We start from the raw sequence: 14,562 nt of genomic DNA, 5'->3' as shown, positions 1-14,562 counted from the left end.
GAGGAAGAGTCCTTGGGTCAGCCAGGGACAAAAAACCTTGGGCCAGGCACCTCTCTCTCTGTCCTAATTAGAAAATGCATTCTGCAACAAGAGAAATTTTTTTTCACAGGACAGGAGCCTACTGAAAAATCGGGAGGCTTCCAGAGTCATGATCTTAGGGCTGGGACCTGAGCAGCCCATCATTCTCTCACTTAGCTTTGTGTAACTGCACCAGGGAGAGAGATAAATGTCTTGCTGGGACACACTCATGAGTAATTGCTAGGCACAGTGTCCTTGGGCTGGAGGGAAACTGCCAGGGTTAGTGTTTCTGATGCTAGGGAGAAATTGGGGTCCAAGCACAAGCACCCAAGCACCCCATCAGGTTGAGTGGCAGCTGACCATGGGGAGGTCATTACCATAGCATCACTATACCTCAGAAGAGAATAAGTGCCATTACTGAGAAGATACTGCTATGGAAAGGTCTGAGAAAGCCCAAGCCATGCCTTGGATGGCCAGGAAATCTGTTGTAAGCTGCTCAGACAGTGTAGGTCTGGGATGCAAACAGAATATGTGTTTCAGCAGTTCCGCAAAGTTGTCTTTACCTTTTGGGAGAGAGAGTAATGTAAGAGACAGGTTATTGTTTTTGGTTTCTGTATTTGTTAATATGTACTTGTGAAACTTTTGTGTTTTAAGCATTTTCAGTGGTGGCAAAAATAAAAAAGAATCTTCCCAGTGGGTTTCTACAAATCCATAAGATATCCAAAATTTATCCTGGCAGAGCCCCCATAATATAGCACTCCCTCTGGTCTGCTCCCTCAAATAGTATTCATAGCTGAGTTCACTGAAGAATAACTATCCCAAGTACAAGATGTCTTTATGGACCACACTAGTAACTTTATGCCTTGTGAGCCTCTTCCGTTGTTTTCTTCTTAATGGCCAACTAGAGGACACAATTAGCAGATAATAAAGGTTTTACCCCAGATAACTAGTTAAGTACAGTAGCAATAAAACACATCCTCCATAAGCCTGGGGCATACTCACCCATAAATATATACAACATCAGCATATAAATTTTACAAATAGAATGGAAGTCAAATAGGTAACCCAAGTGTCCAAGGCCAACAATACTTCTGGTGCTACAAATTTCCAATGTCTTCTCAGGATTTCCTTGAGTTGTTCCTTAAAGAACACAGCATCACTTTTTGGATAAGTTGCTCTTCGGGGCCCCTTAAGCCTTGGGTGATATTCAATAGTTTTGATATTTTGTTGCAGTCTTCACTCTTTCTGCCTTTAGGCTCAGCCAAAATCTTGGACCAAAGTACAGGTATACAGTTTTGGAAAGAACTGGAATCCATACTGTAGGATTCATAGAAGTCTCAGTTTTGGGGTCTGCCATCTCCTAAGCAGGATCCTATCTCCAGGTGCCATATAACTCCTCTGTGGACTCAGACGGACTTCCAGACACTGCTACGTGCTTCTGCTCCAAGATGCTACTGCCAATCACATGGGGGGGGTAGTGGGGAATCATTTCCTTTGTTGCATTCTCCAAAATATACAAGGGAAAATATAAAGAGTAAAATCTCAAAAGCTGAGTCCTTTCTCCGTAACTGGCTCTCTTTTGGACTTGATTCAACTATTTGCTAGATAGAAGGGTTTGCTCTTCTACTTTTAATCTCTCAGCCCTTTCTATCTGCCCAAATCAGAGTAGACTACATGACCCTGGGCAAATCATTCAACCTTTCTTAGCTTCATTTTTCTCACCTGAAAAATGGGAATAATAATAGCACTTATCTCACAGGGTTGTGAAAGTCAAATAAGATAACTCCTGTAAAGTGCTTTGTAAACCTTAAAGGTCTACATAAATTCTAGCTCTTATTATTACTGTTATTATTGTTATGCAGAGAAAAGGGCATCCTTGTCTTTTCCAAACTTTAACCCAGTTTCTTGATCCTTTTGTATACAAATGGACTATTCAAAGTCTGAAGAGGGCACACCATTACAATCAGCCAATGCGACTACCCTGTGTCTGACAAGGCTGTGCCCTTTCCTTCCTTCAAAACCATCACTTCCTCCTTACATTCTAAAATCTCTTGAAGTAAATGGGGAGTAAAGGGGGAAGTCAATTGACCAGGGTTTCCATGATCAACTCCTTTGCTACATTCATATTTGAAATTTCATTGCTTAACATATAATTATATTTACATTTAGCAATTGATTAATGATTAGTATTCAAACAGGGAGGCATTTGCCCAGAGAATCTTCTTTTACAGATGGAACTCTGGGGATCCAGGTGTTCAGAAGGTAGGTAGTGGGGGAAGTGGGATGTGAAGATTCAATCCAATAAACATTTCAATTCAGTAAACATTTATTAAGAGCCTACTATGTGTCAGGCACTGTGCTGAGTGCTGAGGATACAAAAGAAGCAAAAGACAGTCCTCACCTTCAAGTTTACAATCTAATGGGGAAGACAACATTCTACAGGTAGCATTCCTTAACCCCTCTTTATTACAGTGCTTCCTCCTTTTAATCATTTCCTATTTATCCTGTATGTAGTTGGGATTCAAAGGAAGATCATTCTGAGAGATCAGCAGTCAGAGCCGAGATGGAAAAACATTCCAATTCAAAAGAAGTAAAGCACTGGAATTATGGGGGTTAGGGAAGGCTTCCTGTAGAAGGTGGGATTTTAACTGAAACTCAAAAGGAAGTCACAGAGGTCAATAGTCGGAGCGGAGGAGGGAGAGCACTGTGTGTGAAGCTCAATCAATCAACATTTATTAAGCGCCTAAGTGCCTACTATGTGCCTAGCACGGTGCTAAGGGTGGAGAAAGGTATGTGGGAACGACTGCTGATGAAATTTGTGCCCTGGAAAGCTGTTAGTCATTGCTCAGAATGGGTTGCTGATAGTTTCCCCTGTCCTCTGGGGGCGGAAGGATGAGAACCAGAGCAGTGAGCACAAGGAGCAGCTGCTCTATCCCAAACCACATCCTCTTCCTCCTTCCTCAGGTCTCTCTGGCCCAGCCCAGCCCAGCCCCATGGTTGTCTTGGCAACCCTAAGGGCGGAGGAGCGCGAGAGAGGAGAGCGTCACCTGACCTGGATATCGGAGAGCTGTCTGCGCAGGCGGGGGGCGGGGCTTGGTATGGGTGACGTAAGTCTTCCGCTGACTGATTGCTCGGTTCCCGGACTTCTCCCTCCCCAGAGGATTGGAAAACCGTTGCTGGGGCGAAGCCGTCGGGGCCCGTTGGAGGAGAGCGCTGGCGAGGCTTGGGTGAGCAGCTGCTTTTGGCGGGGAGGAATGGCAGGCCCCCAGTCCCGGGCTCGGTGGGTTTGGGGGGAGGACGGGAACCTGAAGAACGCAGCCTTTGGGGCCCAGGCTGTGAACCCCCGGGTGGGGGCGGAGGCTGCGCAGGGGCTTCTTCCCCGCAGGAGCCGCCGACGGCTGGTCGGAATCGGCCCCTGCTCCTCGGAGCGCGCCGCGGGCTCGGGAGGCCTTGGGGGGCTGGGGGTTGGGGGGGGCGCGGAAAACCCCAGCCCCCCCACCCCCGTCCGGGCCAAGGTCAGGGGAGGAAGGGCGTGGGCTGCGGCCAGACACTGGGACTGGACGGGCCACCCTCCCGGGGCAGGGAGGGGCGCAGACCTCGGAACGCCTGTCCCCGAACCCCCGTTACCTGCGGGGAGGCTCAGCAGGACATTCACAAACAAGGGGAAAAACACCCCAAAGAAAAAATGCCGCGGCTTGGTTTTGCTCCTCCTGCTCTTGGGGGCGTCGCAGGTCTGGAGCGGGGTGTGGGGGGGGCTTATTTGTTTAGTGGGCGCAGCTTTGGCTCCCAAGCCGATTACACAAGCATTCCCTCACTGCGAAAAACCTTTATTTCTGGAGAAGGTGGATCCAGTGGAAAATGCTGTTGGGTGTGGGTGTAAAAAGCCAAGAGCCTTCGGAGATCTGGTGATCCAGTGCTTGAGTCTCAGTCCCTTTCTAGTAAAAGGGGAAAGTCGCCACATTTTACTTACATAGGTAAGAATTGTTGTTTACACTGTTTAGTAGCAGTGCCTGGCCCCTAGTAGGCACTTAATAAAGGTTTATTGAATTGTATAGGGGACTCTGACAACATGGACTTTTCACTTAAACTTAAATGACACAGTTTTGACAGGAATTTCCAAAGTTATTTCAAAAGTCTATGTTTCCAGAGCATATTTTGTGCCAAATTTTAATGTGTATTATAAATTTCTGCTGCTAGCCTCTACTTGAGGGACCTCATGAGCCGGCACATTCTAGCCTATAGCAGGCACTTGATAAGTTTTTTTATTTGACTTGTGCTACCTCAGTGTATGTTGTAAAGATTGTATAGTATCTCGCTATGAGCCCTACTCACTGATTTTAGGATTTCCTAAAAACATATACACACTATGTGCAGATGTAAAGAAGATCTTAGTTTTGACTAGTCAGTTTCATGTTTTTCTCATCCTAGCTTGAGAATATAAATGTACAAATGTAAAAATTATAGCTTCATAGTTTATTGGTTAAAATCAATGAATTCTTATACAGCTTGGTAGTTCTACAAGACATTTGAGCTGAATGTTACAAAGTAAGCAATATAAAAAAATAAGAAAACTCATCAAGTTTTTCAAAAAGATTATTCATTAACCATAAAATTGTAACCTAAAGGTTGGCAAAGTTAATTTCTGGTCTTTTTAGGAGGGGCAGCTAGGTGGCAACGTGGATAGAGCACCAGCCCTGAAGTCAGGAGGACCTGAGTTCAAAGCTGGCCTCAGACCAAACACTTGACACTTACTAGCTGTGTGACCCTGGGCAAATCACTTAACCCCAATCGCCTTTTAAAAAAAAAGATAATATTAGGAAGGATATGATACTATACTTCTGATCAAAATGGGAAGACACTGTAGTGTAGAACTACAACTATAAGAAAGTCATTTAACTTCCCTAGGCCTGTTTCCTTGTCTGTAAACATAATAGCTGCCATTTCTCTTGTGTTCTAGGGTTTGCAAAACTCTTTACATTCTCATTTGGGCCCTACAGCAATCCTTTGAGGTAGATTCAGGTAGTGCCATGTTAAAGGTGAGCAAACTGAGGCTCACTAAGGTTTTAGTGTTTTGTCTATCTTAAATGTTAACATTTATCTGTGTAAGAAAACCATGAATATCAGTTGTGTGCTAGGTTGAAACAAAAGAAATACTAAAAGGGAATATTAATTGACACATGAAGGTATGAAGTTACTTCTTGGAACAAGGGTCTGGAATGAACAGGATCAGAGATCTTGAGCTTAAACTTTAGAGGTCATCCTGGTACAACCCCTTCATTTTACAGATAAGGCAGATACAGAGAAGTTAAGTCTCTTGACTTAACCAAGATCACTAGTGAGCTAGAAGGGAATACAGTTGAGGAAATGGAGGGCCCCCCAAGAGATGAAGTGATTTGCCCTAATCACACAGCTAATAAGTGCTAGAGGCAGGATTTGAACCTAGGTCTTCCTAACTAGCACTGTGTTTACTATACCATGTTGTCTTTCCACAGTCTAGTTCAGATACATGGAACTTGCTGGTTTTAAGAAAAGTTAACCTTTGTGGAACATTAATTCAATTATGTATGTATGTGTATGATAGTTTTCTGTTGCCCTTCAGGCAGTCTTTATTTTTTCAGAGTAATCAACAAATGAATAGGAAAATGTTTTTTGAGAACAGTAGGAGAACTCTTGGCTTTGGGGTCAGAAGACACATCTCCAGATATGTCTGACACTTGGTACCTTGTGTGACTGGGGACAAGCCAATTAACCTGCCTGTGCTTTACTTCCCCTCATTTGTAAAAGGAAAGGATTGAACTAGATGCTTTCTGAGGTTATTTCCAGCAATATGATCCTATTCTTTTTAGTCACTTGTTCCAAGAAGGAAGGTCATTATTCGTTCCCATCCTCCCCCTTAGTATCTTCCTTTAGTGTATCTCTTGTTCCAAGTTCAGGCAAAGCTCTCATAATGATGTTTTTATTATGTGAACATTTGGTAACATTTAAGATTTGTTGGATATTCCTGGAAATATTTTTTTTTAGTCAGACGGATCATTTGCTAGGTGTTAGATGTAAGTCAGTTTAATTCTAGGTAAGTAGACAGAAGATCCCAAGAAAGGAGTATGTCTGTCTTCTATGCTTGGCACTTTTAGAAAGGTAAAATCTGGTTTAAATGAATGTCAGAGGAATCAAAACCTAGAAAGTAAATATTAAGAATAGCAGTGGGTCAGGTAAATGCTAAAGGGACATGTTACCAAAGGGAAACTATCTAAGGAAAGTCTCTAGGATTGGTAGGGAGGTTCATTTAATTACTTTTAAAATGTTTTGAATTTTTTATTGATTCTTTTTGCCCATTTTACCACAGCTGCTTCCCATGATTTCTTTCATATATAGTTCCGCACCTGATCATAACAAAGAAACATTCAAGTAAAACAAACAAATCAGTACAGTGCCTATGTAGCAGTACTCAGTACTCACCGTAGTCTACTACTACTTCTTCACTGGGATGAGAGTATGCTTCATCATCAGTTTTTCACAATTAAGATTGGACATTGGTTTTCATGTAATTTCAACATTTATTCAGTGCCTGTTATATGAAAGACACTCTCAGGTGATGGTAATATAGAAATAAATATGAGAAAGGTCCTTCATAATAGAATTGCTGGGTAGGGAAGAGAAAAGTGCACAAAAAATGTACAAGGGAGAACATGCAAAAGACAGGTTCATGCCAAGTACGATGAAAATTTTATGTAAATGGAGAGAATGGGGGATGGGCACTAGGAAATCTTAATGGAGAAAAACATCACCAAGTTGGATTTAGAAGGAAAGGGAAGAACTTTAATAGACAAATGAAGGGGAGAGTCCATTCAAGACAGAAAGAGGTATCATGGTCAAATACTAATACAGATGGAGGATGTAGCATTGTACTATTTGCTGGACCACTCAGAATAAGAACAGACTGAGATTTGAAGTAAGCTGGGAAAGGCAGGTTGGAACAACAATCTGGAGGGCTTTGAATGCCAAAATCAATAGTTTATACTTTGTAGAGTCAGTAGGGAGCCATTGAAGGAGTCATGTTGATCAGAGATGTGTTTAAGGAAGATTACTTTGGCCATGCGAAGGAAGAAATGGAGAGAAACTAGAATGGAGGCAGGAAGACTAGTTGAATACACTTTTACAATAGTATAGGCCTGAACTAGTGTGATTATGGTGATGCTGGAAAGAAGAGGGCCCCTGTGAGATATTGTATAGGTAAATATATAAGTAGGAAAGTGAAATTACACTGAAAGCAGAAGGGATAAGCGCATAAAGTAGAAGATAAGGGAACTCATCTGGAAACAAGTAACAGAAAGGGGAAAATAAGGACACAGGGCTTGTTTCCCAGCTTTGATTCTGCAGATATAACCTTTCTAGCATCCAGGAACAATGACTGGAAGCTCAAAATAAAGCTGGGGAAGTGCCCTCTTAGCATAGTAGAGGAAAGAAGTCTAAGCCAGAAATTTTCTTGTCATACTTGTATATTGTAATTTTTATTTGTATTGTGATTGTTTGGGCTTCCTGCTTTACCCATAAGGGCAGATTCAATTTAGTATAATTCAATAAATATTTATTAAGTGCCTGCTGTGTACCAGGGGTATATAGGGTGTTCAGAGAAAACTAACACCTCTGTTGTGAGGGCTTGCTGAACCCTTTTCAGGGCTGCTCATCCACCTTTGGTGTTCCCCTTTACCCAACTCTCACCTGTGACTCCAAGAAGCTGTAGAGTGTGAACATTGACTACACCCTTTTGGGTGTCAGTAGGATAGACTAAAGCAGGTTGAGAGTAACTGTCAGGCCTCAGTGAGTTGTGGAAGAAACGACCCTAAGCATGTGAAGACTTCCCCTATGGAATGGGCAGATGAGAACAATTTGTTCCAAGGTCATGAAAGCAGTTGATGCAGGTGAAGTGAAGCCTTTAGAGCTTGGTCAGATACTGAAGACGTCAAGGTCGTCTACTGCCAGTCATCTTGACTTTTGTCTTGCCACTGGTCTTCAGTGATTGGAAGAGAGGGTGAGCCTAATGAATTTGTAGACCTCTACCTCACTTAATTCCAATTCATAGGCAAGTCCAGACATCACTCCAGGATGCCATTGGTCCTCTTTGAAGTGTGAACATCAACAGTCTCAAAAACTGTGTGTCAGGTACTGTGCTAAGCCCTGGAGATACAAAAAAGAAAAAGTGTCTGCCCTCAAGGAATTTACAGTCTTACAGACTAAGGGGGGAAAGACTGTGAAAGGAAGCTGAAAAGAGGGGAAGGAGGTCTGTGGCTGAGGGCTTGTTATTCTGTACAGTCAAATGAAGCAGACACTTTGATGGAAAATGAAGATTTTCTCCAGTAGTTCAGAGAATGTGGATTGTATCTTTTTTTTATGAGGCAATTGGAGTTAAGTGACCTGCCTAGAGTCATACAGCTAGTAGTAAGTGTTACATGTCTGAAGCTGGATTTGAACTCAGGCCCTCCTGACTCAAGGGCCAGTGCTCTGTCCCCTCTGCCACCTCGCCAACCCAGTTGTATCTTATTTTTAAATTTGCATCTGCAGCACTTAATGTTAATGCCTAACATCTGAGTACCTTGAGGCAGCTCTCTAAGATTAGTTGAAACCCAGGTGCTCTTATGGGTTGGTAGTAGAAGTATCTCACTCAGGCCCCTTACAGCAATGAAATCTAAGGCTTGGATGGGGAAAAAAATCCAAAACTGTCTAGTAGACAAGTAATAATTGTTCTTTAGTTGAGTTGAATGGAAGGATTAGAGACAGCCACAAATTGTGACATAAGCTTTCATTTGTAATACACTTTATAGCTTACAAATGCTGTTCTTACAAAAAGCGGGTGTTGTAGATAGTATGAGCAGAAATATCTTCATTTTACAAATAAGAAAATTGAGACCTAAAAATGTAAAGGGTGTGGCCAATTTGGAAATAGCACCTATTTGAACTAGTTTGCATGCTGCTTCTCATCTGAGCTTCTATATAAACCAGTGTCAGTAAATATTAAGTGCCTTTGATGTGCTAAATATCAGCACAAATAGCAGTCCTTGTTCTCAAGGAGTTCACAGTCTAATTGGGGAGAGACAAGCAAACAACTGTGTACTAAGAAGCTATGTACAGGATAAACAGAAAATAATTAAGAGAAGAAAGGCATTAGAATTGAGAGGGGTTGGAAAATAATGGCTTCCTATAGGGATTTTAGTTGGGACTTAAAGCCAGAAAAGCCAGTAGGTGGAGTTAAGGAGGGAAAGTTTTACTGGCATGGGAGTCAGCCAGAGAAAATACTCAGAGCTGAGATTGAGTGCTTTGTTCTTGAAACAGCAAAGGGAACCCTGTCATTGGACTGAAGAGTATGTGTTGAGGAGTAAGGTTTAAGAATATTGGGAAGTTAGAGGGCTATGTTATGAAGGGCTTTGAAAACCAAACAGGATTTTGAATTTGATCCTAAGAGACCAAAGGGAGCCACTGGAATTTTTTAAGGAGGGAGATGAGATGGTTAGACCCGTGCTTTAGGCAAATCACTTTAATGGCTGAATGGTGGATGGATTAGAATGGGGAGAGTCTTGAGGCAGGCAGACCTACCAGCTGGCTAATGGGGTTGTCTAGGCCTGAGGTGAAGAGGGCCTGCACCAGAGAAAGGTGGCAGTGTCTGCATGTAAGATAGATGTTGCGTAGGTAAAACCAGCCAACCTTGGCAACAGTTTGGCTATGAGGGGTGAGAGGTAGTTAGGAATCCAGGATGACTTCTAGTTGTGAGCTTGAGGGATGGAAAGATGGTATCCTCTGTAGTAATTTTTGTTGCTCAGTCATGTGACTCTTTGTGACCCCATTTGGGGTTTTCTTGGCAGAGATACTGGAGCAGTTTGCTATTTCCTTCTCCAGCTTATTTTAAAGATGAGGAAACTGTGTTAAGTGACTTGATCAGGGTCACACAGCTAGTAAGTGTCGGAGGCCAGATTTAAACTCAAGAAGATGAGTCTTCCTGACTGTAGACCTGGCACTGCACCATTGGGAAGGTAGTAGTAGTGAGGGAGACTTTAGGAGGTAAGATAATGAGCTTCATTTTGAACATGTGGAATTTAAGCTTTCTACTGGATATCTAGAGGTGATTGAAAGGTAGTTCTGAGATGTGAGATTGGAGGTCAGTAGAGGTACTGGAACAGAATAGGTAGATTTGACAACTGGGTGGATCAGTGGATAAAGCAATAGATCTAGAGTCAGGAAGACCTGAGATCAAATCTGGCCTCAGACACTTGCTAGCTGTGTGACCCTGGGCAAGTCACTTAGCCTCTGTTTACTTTAATCCACTGGAGAAGAAATGGCAAACCACTCCAGTGTCTTTACCAAGAAAACTGTAAGGACAGTATGGATCATGAAAAGTGAGATGCGCCAAGGGGAACAGGTAGATTTGAGGAAGATTATAATTAAATCCATGTGAACTGGTGAGATCGCCAAATAAAGTAGTATGGGGGGAGAAGAGAACCCAAATCGTCCGAAAGTCAGCAGTTAGTAGGTGTTTGTTAATTATAATCACTGCTGTAATTAGCTAGCCTGCATTATAGCAGCTTTGGTTGCTGCAGTTTTGGCTGCTCTCTAAGTTTCAGTTTTCTTATCTGCAAAATGGCATTCATAATAGTACTTCATTCACAAAGTATTCTTGCCTAAATTTGTTTCTGATTTCTTCTAAGAATTTAATTCTGCTTTGGACCAATTTGAAGTTTCTTGCAATCTCTCAGTGATTTCTCAGAGTCCACAAGATAGTCTTGTAATGAGTAATAGTTAGTCAATCAACAAGAATTTATCAGACACCTCTTATGTGCCAGTCATTCACATGCTTGATGCTGGAAATCAGACAAAAATAAAAGTCTACTACCAAGAATCTTACATTTTAAAGACAAGCTTATGTAAGTATATACAAAGCAAATACAGTGTAGTTAAGGGACAAAGCACTAGCAGTTGTAGATGAAGAAAGGTTTCTCATAGAATGTGGTCCTTGAGCTGAGACTTGAATGTTAGTTCATTTTCCTTTATCATATTATTCGAGGTACTTTGGAGTTTTTGTTTTTTTTTTTTTCTGTCATATAGGTTTTCTTGATCAAAATTTTCATCTTGGAGCATTTTCCTAATATTTCCTGCATCTTAATACTTTGGGAGTATTCCTTACATTGCAGCACAGATCCTGGCCCAGGCTGTGCTGCTGGGTGCCTTTTGTCTCCTGATATTGGGGAATATAGTATGGCTAGGTGGAGGTTAGATCTCTGCCCTGAGTGACCTTCAGGGGATAACTAGTACAGTCTAGGTTTCTAACTCATGTCACCTTAGTCTGAATGTTTATTCTACTCTACTCCCTGTGGCCTGGAGCACTGAGTGGAACATACCTTTCATCTCTCACTCCTTTCCTTTTTCCTTGGCGGAAGCAGTGTTTATTACTTCTTGCTTTTTGGGGGTGAGTGTTGTGACAGGGTGTTAGAGCAAAGCTGCTTGATGGTTTCCTAGAACTGGAGCCTAAATAAATTCTCTGGTGTTACCAACATATGAACTTTTTACTTTGGGTGGTGGTGGTAGTAGTAAATAAGAAAGAGGGTATTTCTGTCTTTTTGTGGATTCAGCTGTACGTATATCTGACAGCATGAGTCCTCTGTATATGTCAGCTGCTATAATTTTCTTATTTGTTTGTTTGTTTGTTTTTGAGGTAATTAGGGTTAATTGACTTGCCTAGGATCACACAGCTAGTAAGTGTTTGAAGCCAAATATTAATTCTGGTCCTTCTCACTCCAGGGCCGGTGTTCTGTCCACGGCACTACCTAGCTGCCCAAATTATTCTCATTTTTAATCTTTTTTGATTGAATAGAAAGATGTCTTGCTAATCTTTTGTGTTTATTCTGTTGATTCTCACAAGTGGATAAAATATTTCCTTTTTGAAATTGAATAAAAGTATTAGAATGTAATGTTATCTTCTGTAGATCCACCAAACAGATCTTAGGATTCTTCAGTTTTGGACAAGACATAACATGTACCCTAGCTTATTCCGACATGGTTTTGATTTCTTCCGTAGGTCCTTCATGGAATTCAAATAGAAACAGCCTCGGAACAAGTTGCTATGCTGCTTTCCTATTTAATGTTCTATGTAGTATTGGATGAGTTGACAAAATAACTTTTTTCAATTAAATAGAAATGTTTGGATATGATCTCATTTTCTTATTTTATTTTCCTGTTTCATGCTGCATAACCCCAATGCATCAGGCTTTCATGTTCTTTAATATATTTCTGGGTAATTTGTGTTTATATAAGCATTTGTGGATGTTTATGAAATTATTTTGGATTAGAATGTTAATGATGAAAGAAACTTCATAGACCATCTACTACTCCAACCCCTCTATTTTGCAGATGAGGAAACTGTGGCCCAGATTGTGAAATTTACTTGCCTAAGGTCACAGAATATGTTAGTGGTGGTGAGCTATAGGGACTATGGACCAGGGGCAGCTAGGTGGCGCAGTGGATAGAACACCGGCCCTGGATTCAGGAGGACCTGAGTTCAAATCTGGCCTCAGACACATAACACTTACTAGCTGTGTGACCCTGGGCAAGTCACTTAACCCCATTGCCTAACCAAAAAACCCCACAAAAAACAGTATGGACCATACCCTTGATCTTTATTGGTCTTAGGCAGATAATCTCTAAGGTTCCATGTGAAAGTGGTAGCAGTCTTATCATTCTAAATCCAAAACAATATGACATAATTGTATGAGTTTGGGAGATAGTGGAAAAATTGATCCTGACCTTTGATTTCAGTGGTGTTAGAAACTCCCTCTACCATGCAAGTTAACAACCAGAGTGCAATTTATAACATTAGAGAATTTCTTAGGAGCATTGAGAAATTTAAGTAGTTTTCCCAAGGTAACAAGCCAGGATGTGCTTAGAAGCAAGACTTGAACTCTCGTCTTCCTGATATCAATACTGTCTAGTCATTATACCACACTGCCTCTCACATATAAATAGTAGGCCTAAAATAGTATTACAGTACTGAAATATTTCATGTACTTAGTTTTAGATAGCAACAGCAGCTTGGGTTATGAATTGTATGTTTATATTCTTCCATCATTTGATCTGCTATTGAATGTAACTATTGTATTAAATATTAATATAATAGGGTAACTTTATGAACATGTGGCTTTACTATATATTTTTATAAAGCAGGACTTTAAAATAACCATAATTGTATTTTTTTAAAGGTGTTTCCAAGTTATTTAGATTCGAGATATTTAGCTTCTTTTCTTCTCTTTTTAGTAAAATCCTGCAAAAATGTCTTTATATCCATCACTTGAAGACCTGAAAGTGGATAAAGTAATTCAGGTATATTTAAGTATATTTTTCTTTTGCTTTCTTTTTTTTTTTTTGAAGGGTGGGGAGTGGCGGATGAAGGGGGTTACTATAAATATTCTTGATATAAATGAAGAATAAGAACTGAGTGCTCAAGGAAAAATACTAAAACAGTATTTTACCTTTTGTTTCCTACCATTACTCTGCAGAGTTGTTTAGTTGATGGCTCAAGATGCAAATTAAAGCATGGTTTCTGTGAACTGATTCTTCTCACACAGGTTTTGAAAGTTTGATGCCTCCATTTATAACATTAACTATGACATTACTTGCATCTGTTTGTTCCCTTTTTAGAAGTCATTTATTTGCTCTAATACAGTGTAGCTGTCTTCTACTTTAAGCTGGGTAGGATGGGCAAAGTGGTCATCTAGTCCAACCCTTACTTCACAAAATAATTTTCAGGATAACACATCTGACAAGTGGTAGTTATCTAGTCTTTGCTTGTAGACACACATTGAGACAGCCTGTTTCACTTTGGAATAGTTCTAGTTGTTAGGAAATTTTTCTTGATATAAAGCCCATATTTATTTGATTGTTGTCTCCCCCATTAGATTGTGAGCTTCTTGAGGGCAGGAAATGTCTTCTGCCTCTTTTTGTGTCTTCAGTACTTTGTACAGTACCTGGCACATAGTAGGTGCTTAAATTTATTTTTTGTGAGGCAATCAGGGTTAAGTGACTTGCTTAGGGTCACACAGCTGTTAAGTATCAAGTGTCTGAGGCTAGGTTTGAACTCAGGTTCTCCTGACTCCAGGGCCCTGTACTCTATCCACTCGCCACTTAGCTGCCCCTGGTGCTTAAATTTTTATTGACTGATCGACTTATATCTTATGTGAAATGGACCCAGGATCCATTGCCATTCTAGTTATCCTAGATTCGTTCTGTAACTTATCAGTGTCCTTCTAAAATGTGGTTCCCAGAATTGAACAAAATACTCCAAATGTAGTTTGACCATGGCAGAGTATAACTGTCATCTTCTGTTTTCTGAAAGCTATGCCATTCAATGCAGCCCAGTAGCCTGAGGACATTTTTTTTTAAAATTGGGCTTCATGAAATCTTAGAGACTTTGCTATTAGACACAAATCATGGCTAAATATTTAGTATATATGCATTTATATTGATGCAGTTCTTTTAAGGCTTTGAGACTTTCACAACTGTGGAGCT

General features: G+C 40.9%; 1 protein-coding gene across 3 annotated transcripts in view; it reads left to right on the top strand.

Moving 5' to 3' along the window:
* The first annotated feature begins 3,109 nt into the window (after nucleotides 1-3,109).
* The window catches only part of SDCBP (syndecan binding protein), a 35,733-nt gene continuing 24,280 nt past the window's right edge, over nucleotides 3,110-14,562 (top strand). For 2 of the 3 annotated variants that reach the window (XM_021005918.2, XM_021005915.2), the window contains exons 1-2: nucleotides 3,110-3,245; nucleotides 13,312-13,377. In XM_021005918.2, coding sequence (XP_020861577.1) covers nucleotides 13,327-13,377 — 51 coding nt within the window. In that variant the 5' untranslated portion in view covers nucleotides 3,110-3,245; nucleotides 13,312-13,326. Of the gene's footprint in view, nucleotides 3,246-3,902; nucleotides 3,993-13,311; nucleotides 13,378-14,562 lie in introns of those variants that run through there. The other variant, XM_021005917.2, reaches the window with a different exon arrangement.

Source organism: Phascolarctos cinereus, unplaced genomic scaffold (genome assembly GCF_003287225.1).
Source record: "Phascolarctos cinereus isolate Bilbo 61053 unplaced genomic scaffold, phaCin_HiC Scaffold_4;HRSCAF=312, whole genome shotgun sequence".
Classification (NCBI taxonomy): domain Eukaryota; kingdom Metazoa; phylum Chordata; class Mammalia; order Diprotodontia; family Phascolarctidae; genus Phascolarctos; species Phascolarctos cinereus.
This window is presented reverse-complemented; position numbering and strand designations above follow the sequence as displayed.